The 13,287-nt window shown below is 42.4% G+C and overlaps 1 protein-coding gene across 2 annotated transcripts in view; it reads right to left on the reverse strand.

Moving 5' to 3' along the window:
• Positions 1-1,356: 1,356 nt before the first annotated feature.
• Positions 1,357-13,287, reverse strand: part of bag6 (BCL2 associated athanogene 6) — a 51,861-nt gene continuing 39,930 nt past the window's right edge. For both annotated transcript variants that reach the window (XM_084336927.1, XM_084336926.1), the window contains exons 20-25: positions 10,961-11,095; positions 4,896-4,952; positions 4,573-4,791; positions 3,796-3,903; positions 2,770-2,916; positions 1,357-2,453 (exon numbers count right to left, since the gene is read on the reverse strand). In XM_084336927.1, coding sequence (XP_084193053.1) covers positions 2,358-2,453; positions 2,770-2,916; positions 3,796-3,903; positions 4,573-4,791; positions 4,896-4,952; positions 10,961-11,095 — 762 coding nt within the window. In that variant the 3' untranslated portion in view covers positions 1,357-2,357. The remainder of the gene's footprint in view (positions 2,454-2,769; positions 2,917-3,795; positions 3,904-4,572; positions 4,792-4,895; positions 4,953-10,960; positions 11,096-13,287) is intronic.

A 13,287-nucleotide genomic window follows, 5' to 3' on the forward strand; every position in this document is an offset into this window, starting at 1 on the left:
TGTATTCATAAATGTTTTTAAGACATAGGTATATCAACAACAATAGGTTCACCATAGCATGTCCATGTTGTAAACAGGGACCAGAGATCTGCTTACCGGAGGCTCTGAGCAGCTAACATGTGTAGTATTACCCTTGTGTTCAAAAGGTGTAACTTTATACTGAATATAATATTTCAATGGACAATTATGGAAATTAATTCAAATATTCCTTGGTCTGCTATCAACCTATGTTCAACGTTTCATCCAATCATCCCTGTAGTTTGAGTACTGTATATTTGTACAGGGTAGACTTAGGTTAGAAATATATATATATTTGTACCTGGGGTTTACTTAGGATAGAGTGTGTATATTATACTAGGGTGGGCTCAGCTGTACCACATAGTGATATAATTGATATAGTAGTGAGTAATGAGTATACATACAGTATGTCTCACCTGTCCAGACATCCAGTGCAGTTCAGACATGAAATGCCTCCGGCTAAGCTGTGCCATCAAGGAGGCATAATTATGACGACTATATTTACAGATATACTGTATTAAATACATTTGCGGAAAATAGATACATGTCCATATCAGCATCAGAACTTGTTCAGATTACTGTTTCCAAAATGGAAGTTGTAAAATATGTTGATAATGACACCAGAAATGTGTCAAGCGCTTGAAAAATGCCAGTGTATCATATGTATCGACCATAGAGTCCCATTCATTCAAGGGTAATTTTGGTAACTAACGTATTAACTCGGTCATACATGCCTCATCTTTGATGCAGCTTGGCATGATGAAAGAACATCCAAAGACATACAACCAAAACAAATTGCTGTGGGTGTTAGAACAAGTGCTGAAAATCACATTCAAATGGACCCTGTAAAATAGATACATTAAATAGAACCATTTAAGAGTTGCCAAAGACTACATCTATTAAAATTCAAACAAATGTTATTAATGATATGAAATACATCTTTGAGCAGCTTTTACTCAATTAAAGGTTAGATTTCCCTCATATTTTGAGTGTAAACTAAAGCAGAGAAGTGAAGTTATTTTGTTCATATTTACCTATAGGGTGCCAATACTTTTGCAAGGCACTGTATATATATATATATATATGGAGATCCGACATATCCGAGTGTCATCCTTCCTAGGTATGTCTTTCATGGTTAACAGTTGCTTCTTCAATGATTTGGTTGGGTGGTTGAAGAATAATACATTTGATTATGTATCCATCTAAAAATAAAGAAACATGTAAACAAATCATGTCTGCACCCAATCTAGTTACCTGCACATGTTGTCCTGCCCAATACTTGGATACATATTTTACAAATGTGCTGTTGAAACAAAAAGTCAAGACTTTAGAAACACGTGTGTATCAAGGTTTTTATTAAGCTCACTGTACATCCATGTACCAAACCGCATTATCATCACATGAAAGTATAATCTTGAAATGAAAACTATATCAAGGGAGGAAGGCAAGAAAACACCAAATAATGATAATGCAGGCACAATATCACCATGGCAACACAAGGACAAAGAAATAAGGATTGTGAATGGACGTTGTACAAGTGTACTAATAGAGAAACTTTATTGAAACTCAAAAGAAACTTAAATCTGATCTTACATTTTTGAGGATCATTCTCCAAAGCTGAACAAAGGTAAAGAAACAAGAATAAAATCAATAAATAGGCACTAGGAAAGTAGACACATAGTAGCCAGAGGCATTTAGTCTTAAGAGATGCTAATTGACCATATTCACACAGTGGCCATTCTGCTCTTATGTCATGCTCAGATTGGGATTTATTTCCACTCTGTTCCCACCTGGAAAGACGTCCTAACCTGAGCGTGACATAAGAGAAAAATGGCAACTGGGTAAAGAAGGTAAAGAGGCTTCATCTGGTGGTAGACAAACAGAAATAATGAGCAGGGTGAAAAGCACAGCAGGGTAAGAAGGGACAGCAGGGTGAAAAGACAGCAAGGTGAAAGGGACAGCAGGGTAAGAAGGGACAGCAGGGTGAAAGGGACAGCAAGGTGAAAGGGACAGCAGGGTGAAAGGGACAGCAGGGTGAAAGGGACAGCAGGGTGAAAGGGACAGCAGGGTGAAAGGGACAGCAGGGTGAAAGGGACAGCAGGGTGAAAGGGAGAGCAGGGTGAAAGGGAGAGCAGGGTGAAAGGGAGAGCAGGGTGAAAGGGAGAGCAGGGTGAAAGGGAGAGCAGGGTGAAAGGGACAGCAGGGTGAAAGGGACAGCAGGGCGAAAAGACAGCAGGGAAAAGGGACAGCAGGGTAAAGGGACAGCAGGGTAAAGGGACAGCGTGTTTACAGGTTAGTGCGGAGTTGACTTTGACAAGGCTATGAAGGTTGCAGTCAGGTCATTTGTCTGAGGAGAAGGCTCTGTGTGTGTTGGGGAACTGTTGAGAGCTGAAGTCAGGGTCCTCCCTCACTCGCTTCTTAATGTCTGCCTTCACCTGAAAGACAACACAGCCAGGATTATTCACATTATTATTGTTGTTGGCAATAATAAAACATTACAATTAGACTTTGTCAACATACGGGCTGGTGCGGTTTCATTGCTAAAAGGCCCTACATGTAGAATTCTGAACAACAAAATGTCATATTTCATTGTAACCATTTTCAGACTGTAACAACAGCTACTACAAGGACAATTTATGAAACCATTTACAGACTAACAACAGCCATTACAAGGAAAATTTGTAATCAATTGCCAGATTGGTTGTGATACCTTGTGATACAATTACACTAAACAAATGAGACCATTTGTACCTGTTCTGCATAGGCTTCCTGGAGCTCCTGGCTGTCCAGCTCTTCCTGCAGGCTGTCTGGGGTAGTGACAGGCTTCACTCCTGCCGTCCTGGCTGCCCGACTCACCGCATCAGAGAGAGACAGTAGAGCCCCGTCCCCCTGTCCTGTCTGAAACCACAAAAACACACACATGTTGAAAGAGGTAAGTCAAATCTGATTCTTTTGCACAACTAAATGTACTAAAAACTAAGGATATGTTAATTAACTTTAGAAAGGTTTACTATAAGTTTACATCCTATTCCTAGGCACACAGCTATCAAGGACAATGAGCTTGTGGACCATCACAAGTACAGTACCTTGAAACCTTGTTGTAAACCTTGACTGTAAACAAAATGTTGAGACCAACACTGATGCTATGAAGAAGTGGTTGTCTTTTCTATGGAAGATGAGATCATTCAATGTAAATACTGCTATGCTGTCTCTGTTTTACAAGAGTTGTATAGAATCTGTTTGGACTTGTTGTATGGTAGCCTGGTTTGGCAATTTTAGTCTGTGTAATAGGAACAGTCTAGTCTTATGAAACAGACGAGCAGGATCATTGGGGTGGGCCGGGCCCAGATGAATGACATCTTTACCAGGCATGGGCTCAGGAAGGCAGATGCCATCTTGGACAGTGCCGGCCACCCACTGCTGGGAGAATTTGACTTGGTCTTCGTAGGTCTTTTTTCTTTTGGAAATAGGCTGCTACTCTTGCTTATGATGCACTTGTTGTTGTTGTTGTGTCAAATGTTGATTTGACTAGACTTGTCAGGTAAGGACAGGTGAGGATCAGCAAAGGGAACAAGGATTGGAGATTATACCCTGTACATGACTGTAGGCAAAGTTTCTGCAAGTCCCGCCTTCCTCCTTACCAGTCTCTTAACTGAAACCTTATCAAAGGTGGGTGCCTCTCTGCTGTAGTGGTACTAGTTATGGTTAAGGTAAAGACTGGAGTTGGATTGGTGAATCGCTATGTCAATCATTATTTAGCAAAAAACAGTCAATTACCTTCCTGCGTTTGGCAGGCATCCCGTGCAGATAAGCATCAGACAATGGAGGCTGAGCCTTCATCTTCCTCTGGGTGATCAGGTCATGCCTGATGATGGGAACCCACTCCTGCCACACAGACACACAGCATGGGTCACCAGGGGTAATGGCAAACATACAGTACACACACGGTCACCAGGGGTAATGGTGAACATACAACTACTCACTCGTAAAACACAAACAGTAACAGTGTAAATGTCAAACATTTCCAAATAAAGGTTTGCTTCTGTTAAAACTACATATATATATATTTATGACACACGCTACTAATTCACTTTCAATTCTGGATTTCATCAAAACTGAAATGTTTTTAAAATACCGACATTAATAGATTATCCTTGATCAAGGGATGGTTTATATGAAATAAATTACTACTGCGATGACTAAGGACCTTTCATTTTACGGTATACATCACAATATCTGCTTTACATTTTTTATTCTCTTATGATATTCACAATTTCTTTTTAATCAAATGTTGTGAGAAAGTGAATAATTGCTATCTTAAAAAAAAATAAAAAAAAAAGTATTTAAACAAAATTATGTGACATCACAAAAAAGGCTGATTTCAGCACAATATGATCCCATTGAAAGATGATTAACGATAACATGTATTGCCCAAACAGTTGAGTGCATTTTAGAATGATCTTTTAAGAGTTGAAAACGATTCTATCCCCCCAACCGTGGCTTGACCCATTAAACAATAAAGCCTGAATGTAATACAGTAACCAGGCTCCTTACAGGAGGTACAGCAGCTGCCCAGGCCTCAGAGTCTCTGAGAGACTCCTCCCTCCCTCCCTCAACTCCTGCCGTTGCCATGGCGCCACCCAATGGCGCGGCTCCTCCTGACGCTCCCATTTCCCCTGGCGCCGCCCTCGTCTCCCGTGACGACTCCCTGGTCTCTCGGGACGCCAACATGGCCTCCTCGGCGGTGGTGGCCGGGGAATGGGTGTCTTTGATCTGGAAGAGGAAAAGGGATCAAAACATGTCCTCACTCAGAAACAACAAGGTTAACTAGCTACTTTCATGTGAAAGGGAGTCAAACAAGGGTGCACGGTGCTTACCGGTACACTCTGCGCTTGTTCAGGCTCTTGTGTAGCACTTGTTGAAGACTGCTCTCGCTGTGAAAGACATCATGCAATATGTATTAGCTATTTCAAACTGAGATGTCTGACGTAATGGTGACGTAATAGGATCTGGAAGAGCCACCAGGGTCCTTATGTTAGGAGAGTGTGATGTCTCAAGTGGGTGAAGTTTTAAATGTGTCAGAGTGACAGAGTCTTCCACTAGAAAACACAGGCTTACATACAAAATCCTGAATCCAGGAAAGATTTGATCAACAAATCCCAGAATGGGGAAAATAAAAGTTGTCTCTTAACTCATTCAGCGCCGGAGCTACCGTAATTTTTGGACTATAAGCCGCTGCCTTCCCCCCCATTTTTCGACCCTGCGGCTTATATAACGGTGCGGCTAATCTATGGATTTTTACAGCTAACTGGGCGCGCTCCCTTAGCTCTGTGACCGTCAGATCAGACTCCTAAATCTGCTGCAGCAGTGCACGCCTTGCCCCTCCCCCTCACAGACCCACGTCAACAAACCATTACGGCAAGAGTCTAGTGTATGAGCAGCTCAGAGCTCCTCTTTCAACATAACTGAAGCATTAAACAAAATGACCCAGTCAACGAACTATTCACTTTAGTTTATTAATGCATGAGGCGTTGTCTAATGTTATCTAGCTACTGATGGCTCCTGATATCATCAGTTTGGCATTCGATTTCGCAGGTGCTGGCTAACTAGCTATCGTTCTGTGAGCTGGTGTTGGTACCTGGCTGGCTAACTAGCGTGGCTATCGTTCTGTGAGCTGGCGTTGGTACCTGGCTGGCTAACTAGCGTGGCTATCGTTATGTGAGCTGGCGTTAGTACCTAGCTGGCGCTGGCTAACTAGCGTGGCTATCGTTCTGTGAGCTGGCGTTAGTACCTAGCTGGCGCTGGCTAACTAGCGTGGCTATCGTTCTGTGAGCTGGCGTTAGTACCTGGCTGGCTAACTAGCGTGGCTATCGTTCTGTGAGCTGGCGTTGGTACCTGGCTGGCGCTGGCTAACTAGCGTGGCTATCGTTCTGTGAGCTGGCATTGGTACCTGGCTGGCTAACTAGCATGGCTATCGTTCTGTGAGCTGGCGTTGGTACCTGGCTGGCTAACTAGCGTGGCTATCGTTCTGTGAGCTGGCGTTAGTACCTAGCTGGCGCTAACTAGCGTGGCTATCATTCTGTGAGCTGGCGTTGGTACCTGGCTGGCTAACTAGCATGGCTATCGTTCTGTGAGCTGGCGTTGGTACCTGGCTGGCTAACTAGCGTGGCTATCGTTCTGTGAGCTGGCGTTAGTACCTAGCTGGTGCTAACTAGCGTGGCTATCGTTCTGTGAGCTGGCGTTAGTACCTGGCTGGCGCTAACTAGCGTGGCTATCGTTCTGTGAGCTGGCGTTAGTACCTAGCTGGCGCTAACTAGCGTGGCTATCGTTCTGTGAGCTGGCGTTAGTACCTAGCTGGCGTGGGCTAACTAGTGTGGCCATCGTTCTGTGAGCTGGCGTTGGTACCTGGCTGGCTAACTAGCGTGGCTATCGTTCTGTGAGCTAGCGTTAGTACCTAGCTACCGTTACTGTTTAAACAAAAATGTTAATAAATGGGAGCTTCCTCAAACAGCCATCTCTTTTCCGACAATCCCCTCTGTGCACGAACCCTTACATATGGTAATTAAACATTAAAACACCTGCGGCTTATATATGTACACATCATTCAATTTAACTGCTGCGGCTTATATTCAGGTGCGCCTTATAGTCCGAAAATTACGGTATGTGCCTGATATAGGTCTAGATGGCCACCGCTTTAATCAATGGGAGGAGTGGGAGATTTGCGAGTGCTTAAAATATATCTTAAATTATGCCTATGGGTCTAATACACTCATCGATTATCAGTGAGTTGCTTGCAGTCAACATGTACAAAACGGATAGTTTTTTCATCTGTACATTTCCGTTTGATACCGTTTTGAATAAGAGTATAGTTTGTGATTTCTAGTAATTCCAGAGAAAGACGCGATAATAGCCCTTTAGTGGAATACACAAAACACGTTGTAATTTTTCGGCTGATTATCGAATCTTCCTGAAATCAACACTAGATCATAATTATTATCCTTCCTCGTGCATTCATGCAATGTTGTTTAGATTACATATCAGATCAAAAGAAATAATCCAATTATCTGATCGCCATTTGAAGTACTGGGCGCGGAGGTCCGTGCCACGTTCAACAGCATTGCATATGAGGGGAGGGGGGGGGGGGGGGCAGCCTCGCAGATCTATCATTGAAATCAGGTTACCTCGCCTGATTATTTAAACCACGCCTGCACGTCTTGGATCGTCCCAGAAAAAAAACTATACCATTCCCAGTCGAGTGCAATACCAGCCGGAAGGCGTAGGGGGGCGGTATTTGCCCTTTTGCGAGCTCAGACCCATTCCCAACAATAACATCAGGCTGGATGGATGAAAATGAATGGATATCGCTAATAAAAGAAATAACGATTCAAACCCAACTATACTCGTGATTGGCGCTCAAGCGATGGCGAGTTAACCCGACTATCATTGGGTCTGGCGTCCAATGAGTTAATGTCTGACATTAAGCATTTGTAATGTTTATGTCCCTTGCCTGTTTCCCTGTAATTACTGTATGTTTGAAAATTTGTAATTAAAGCTAGTTGGCAAGTTTCTTTAGAACCATTTTGGTAATATTTCAACCTTCAAGTGTATGAATTTGTGTGTGCAGACAATGTAAGGCTGATGTATGTAGTTTACCTGTGTGTATGTGATGTAAGGCTTGATGTGTGTAGTTTACCTGTGTGTAGAGACGGTGTAAGGCTGGATGTATGTAGTTTACCTGTGTGTAGACGATGTAAGGCTGAATGTGTGTAGTTTACCTGTGTGTAGATTAGGGGTGCACCGATATATCGGTCGGGTATCGGTATCGGCCGATAAGTGCCTTGTTGACTGCCATCGGCCTATAAGCTCAAATGTGCCAATGGCAGTAGCCGATAAATATCCATCAATTTGTGTCGCGTCAATCTGGCCCACACGTTCAAACTTTGAAAAAAGTTTCAGTCAAGCGACCTGCACAACGCCGCCCCCCACACACACGCTACTGCATCAAAGTTACTTATGATTAACAAAGGCATTCGTTTTGTGGCATTAACGTTGTATATAGTTACATGTTCAATAACATCAGCGTATTTACCCGACCATATAGCATTGTTGGTCATTCATATCTCAGTGCCTTCCTTTGCTCAGAGAGCCTGTACTGAATTGTACCCATTCTGCAATCTGTTAATAAAGTTTTCAATCAGGCAAATGTATAGAAAAGCTTTTATTATAACATTCGTTGCAGTAAAATCATTATGCCTCGTTTAGTACTCCTGCGGGGCGCTGGTAATCTACTCGTGGGCCGCGGGGAGCTAACTTTATTAGCTTTGTTGTTGTTGTTGTCAAAATCAATGGCGGACTTCCCGGAAGTAGAAAACGAATAAACGCTTGCCGATTGGTGGTAAGAACAGCAGGAGGTGGGTGCTAGCGGTGTGATGTAATTGGCAGAAGCGACTGTCAATCAAAATGGTTCGGTTGTACCTGACACGACACATGCATTGCAAACTCAGATTATGGAGATATTACTGGAGAACATGGAGCTTTGTTTGAGAGAGATACAGTGAGTGCTGTCTCTTAAACTCTTAAAACTCATAAACTTTTTTGTCTTTTTAGTCAAGTTAGTCTGTTGAAGATGAAAGCCAGTGGGTATTGTATGACTCAGACTTCAGCAATAATCCTGAGAATTATAAAATATATAAAAAACATACATGGCATGATGGTAGGGATGCCCCGATCGATCGGCCACCGATCGTTATCGGCCGATAATCAGTATAAATATGCGATCGGTGATAATGCTTTATTTTCGGCCGATTGTCAAAACCGATCTTACTCGCTGAGTTCTGTCTCAGACACCGGGTGGTGCGGCGTCTGCTCATCCTCCAGCCCCTCCCGCACGCATGTAAACACGGGTCTAGTCTAGTGGGACGGCGTCTCCCTGAGCTAACGTTAGCTACCGTTACAAAATGACCCAGTCAACTATTCACTTTTAGTTTAATACATGATGAGGCATTGTCTAACCGAACGGTATCTAGCCGGCTAGCTACTGATAGCTCCTGATATCAACAAACGCTCCAGCAATAGTCTAGTAGAGACGTGTATGATACTCTGTTAGCTCACGTTAGCGCAAGTTAGATCACTGTTCAAAACTAAATGTCCCATTGAACTAAATAATTCACTGAGGCGTTGTATTAACGTTATATATACGGCTAGCAGTAGCTACAGATAGCTCCTGATATCAATGTCTTATAACACTCGATTCGACGCGTATTCGAGCTGAGGGCTTGCTGAGCACAGTAACGTTATACCAATTGTGAAGAAGGCACGACAACGCCTCTACTTCCTCAGGCGCCTAAGGAAGTTCCAAGTCAGTCAGAAGATCCTTAGGAACTTCTACTCATGTACAATAGAGAGCATCCTGACCGGCAACATCACCTCCTGGTTTGGGAATAGCACTGCACAAGACCGTAGCAGACTACAAAGAGTGACACGTTCAGCCGAACGCACAATTAGAGGGGGGCTTCCCACCCTCCAGAACATTTACAACAAGCGGTGCAAGGGGAAGGCTAAGAGAATTATTAAGGACTCGAGCCACCCGAACAACTGCCTCTTTGAACTGCTGCCGTCAGGCAAGCGATACCGGAGTCTTATGGCGAGCACAGAAAGACTCAGAAGGAGCTTCTATCCCCAGGCCATCAGGCTGCTAAACGAACAATAATCGCTAAACTAACAATAATCACTATGCAACAACCATCAAATGCACACAGCACACACACCCACACGCACACACTCACTCACTCAAACAAACAACACACTGCAGCACCCACTCTCCACACTTTAGATCACACAAACACACTTACACTTTATATTTATTGATAAAGGATTTGCACTACAACTCGTACACCTACTGTGAATTGTACCTAAACTGCACCTCGTCCATTTATGCCTTGCACTATATAGTATTGTATATTAGTACACTGCACAGTATTGTATATTGTATGGTAACTACGTCTACGAACATTGTACATATGTCTAAACTGAACACTGTGACCTCTTTTTTTACTTCTAATTTTTACTATGTTTTTATTTCATACTTATCTTGTCATGCACAGTCTCTGGAGCGCAACAGTAAGAAGCATTTTGTACAAAAGTATTCTGTACTTCTGTATGACAACTATTAAAGAAACTTGAAACTTGAAAGAAACTAAAGAAACTTGAATAGGGTCCAGCTGCAGCGCAGGAGAATCCTGGCCGTAGCTCGAGGCTACTAGAGTACACACAGACAGTGGAGCTTGTTGCGTGGTGGCGATGTCTCGCAGATAATACAAGTACAAGTCTAATTATATAATATATATATTTTATAAAAAAATATATATATATAAAATAATTTTAAATTTTTTTAATCAAAAACGATCGGTATCGGATCGGTATCGGCCGATATGGCTCACGACGATCGGTGATCGGTATCGGTGGCAAAAAACGTGATCGGGGCATCCCTACATGATGGAATACCATAAACATATTTCTTGATGTTTCCTTTTTTAAGTAAGTAAAGAGGCCTACCGGTATGTTGATATCGGCGAGCACAATTTGTAACACAAAAAGAGAATTGTAGCCTATTTATTTATTCATTTTATTATTATTATTTTATTTGTTACCATGCCTAAAATAATAGTCAAGCATACTAACACATTCATAAACAATAATATAATTTTTTGTTATATGGTTATAATAAAAAGCTTTTCTATACATTTGTCCGATTGATTGAAAACTTAATTAACAGATTGCAGAATGGGTACAATACAGTACCAGAAAAAGACTTTCGGCTTTTTTACATAAGGGTCCTCCATTTTCAATTCATCAAAACATTTAGATACATACAAATATACAGTAGTTTCAAATTATCAAAGGCTAGAAACACTTATCTTTCAGCGGGATGTGTGTAGTTTACCTGTGTATATACGATGTAAGGCTGGATGTGCTCCTGTGTGACAGGGATGTGCTCCAGGATGACCTGTAGTCTCATGGTCATCATGCTGGTCATCCAGTTTACCAGGCTGGGGCTCATGTCACTGGACATCCTCCTCTGGAACCACAGACAATCAGAGAGGGGATTGGCTTTTTACACATTACACTACTGTTCCTAGTAGTGTCCGAGGGAAGCAACAGTTGTGATTGGAGGATCAAGAAAAGAGGGCGGGCATTGTAGACATTACAAAATGATAGGGCTGTCAACTACAGAAATTCTAAGTTGAGGCGGCTAGGTGGCGCAGTGGGCAAGGCGCTCGCCACCAACGCAGGAGATGCTGGGTTCGAGCCCAGCTCTCGGCGTTGCTACCAGCTTGGCTGGTCGTTCATACTAATACAATTGGCAGTATTAGGGGGTGGGAAGCTGGTGGGTGGGGATTGGAAGTTGTGGACAGCGACTCCTACAGGTCGGTTGGTGCGCCTGCGCAGTAGAATCAGGAAGCGACGAGGGCGGCGTGTCCCTCCCACGCAGACCCTCGCCGCTGAGAGATCACGCTGTGCAGGTGAAAAGATGCGACGGCTGCCTCCTCGAGTACCGGAGGGGACACGTGATGCAAGGCTTCGTCAACATTGCAGCCGGCTTGTGGGAGGCATGGCCTAACAACGTTCGAGACAGGGGAGGGTAGAATTGGACAATACGAAATTGGGGACGGGAGAAAAATAGAAAAATGGGGAGAAAACTTTGATAAATCTTTTTTTTTTATAATAATTCTAAGTTGATCGACTAACAAAGTCTTAGTGATATAACACCCCAGAAATGAATTAGAAGACTAATTGACTAGGAGGGGACAGGCCTAATTGCTACACACATTTGACTATTAGACTAATATATTACTGAGAACTGGTATACTGTATATACCACACCATCTTTCAGAAGAAAACAATACACTGTGTGGTGAATATCTACACTCTTTTCCCCAAAGAACATTCATTATTTTGTGTTTTTCCCACTTTTAATAAACCTGGAAATTACTTTACACACCTGCACAAAAGCTCTGTTACAATACATGAGAGAATAATCACAGATTTCAGTCTAGTAATATCTTAGGGAGAATCCGGCGATAGTTTCAGTGACTCCCACCACAGTAGCAGATGAGTTTGCCACATTTCCAAATTTACCCATCTCAAACCCCGCCCTCTTTTCTTGATTGTCTAAATCCATTTCAGTGCTTGCCTGTGTGTTCCTTGCCCTGCCTAACCTGCTATCACCAAAAATAAACATGGGCAATCTTTTTAATTTGAAAGTGTTTTTAACGAAAGAGAAGGGATAATGTTATCCTAGAAGCCAATATGAGTGTTTTAATTCAGTTGCCACTCCCAGTGATAGGGGGAATCTGATACACACTGGTGGTGGGTGGAACAATATGACAGCCTCTGGCTTCTTCAGCACCATGAAAAGAGCTGAATATGGAGAGAAAAGAAACTGCATGTGATTAAACTTAAAGTGATTTACTTATGCTTAGGATTCCCCCAAGCTTGTTCTAATTTTGGGAAAAAACTGCCTTATTTTTTAGTGCTTCATACTCTTGGAATGCCCTTCAATGCAGTTTCAAGTTTGATATTCTTCTAACTTTTGGACAATTTAAAGCTTTGATTAATAACCATTGTACGTCATTTTGTAATTGTAATGTCTGCTTTTCCCGTTTCTGGTTTTCGGTTTGTATCTTATCTTGTGTTTATCGTGCTGTGATCACTTGTTTTTATCTTTGTGGTCCATCTCTTTTAATTGTATACTCTACGTCCCTGTAAATGAGGGAAACCTCATTTTAAATACAGGTTATGGAGTTTAAATACAAGTTATGAATAAGGAACAGAAGCTTGTACTATCAATTCAAAACCTCTAATACAGGTTGAATAAATAACGAACAGAAGCTTGTACTATCAATTCAACACCTAAATCACAGGCTATTGAACTTTATTTCTGGACATTATCACTTCAGGTAAAAGAAAGTGATCTGAAATTAGATTGCAGGAATGAGAGAGCTATAGTTTGTTTAACCTTTATTTTACCCAGGGTAGGTTCACTGAGCACAGATGCTCTTTTCCAAGAACGCCCTGCTTCACATTCACACAGTTCCATTCACACCTGGGAGCTGCCCAGTACAACCACAGTCGACACCATTGGCCACTGAGCAACTCCACTGGAGCAGTTGGGGGTTAAGTGCCTTGCTCAAGGGCACGTCAGCGGTTGGTGTTCCTGTCGATATATAGAGTGAGCTACTGTAGAGACACAGTGAGAGAGTGAGTCTG

Source organism: Notolepis coatsorum, assembly GCF_963971535.1.
Source record: "Notolepis coatsorum genome assembly, chromosome: 19".
Classification (NCBI taxonomy): Eukaryota; Metazoa; Chordata; class Actinopteri; order Aulopiformes; family Paralepididae; genus Notolepis; species Notolepis coatsorum.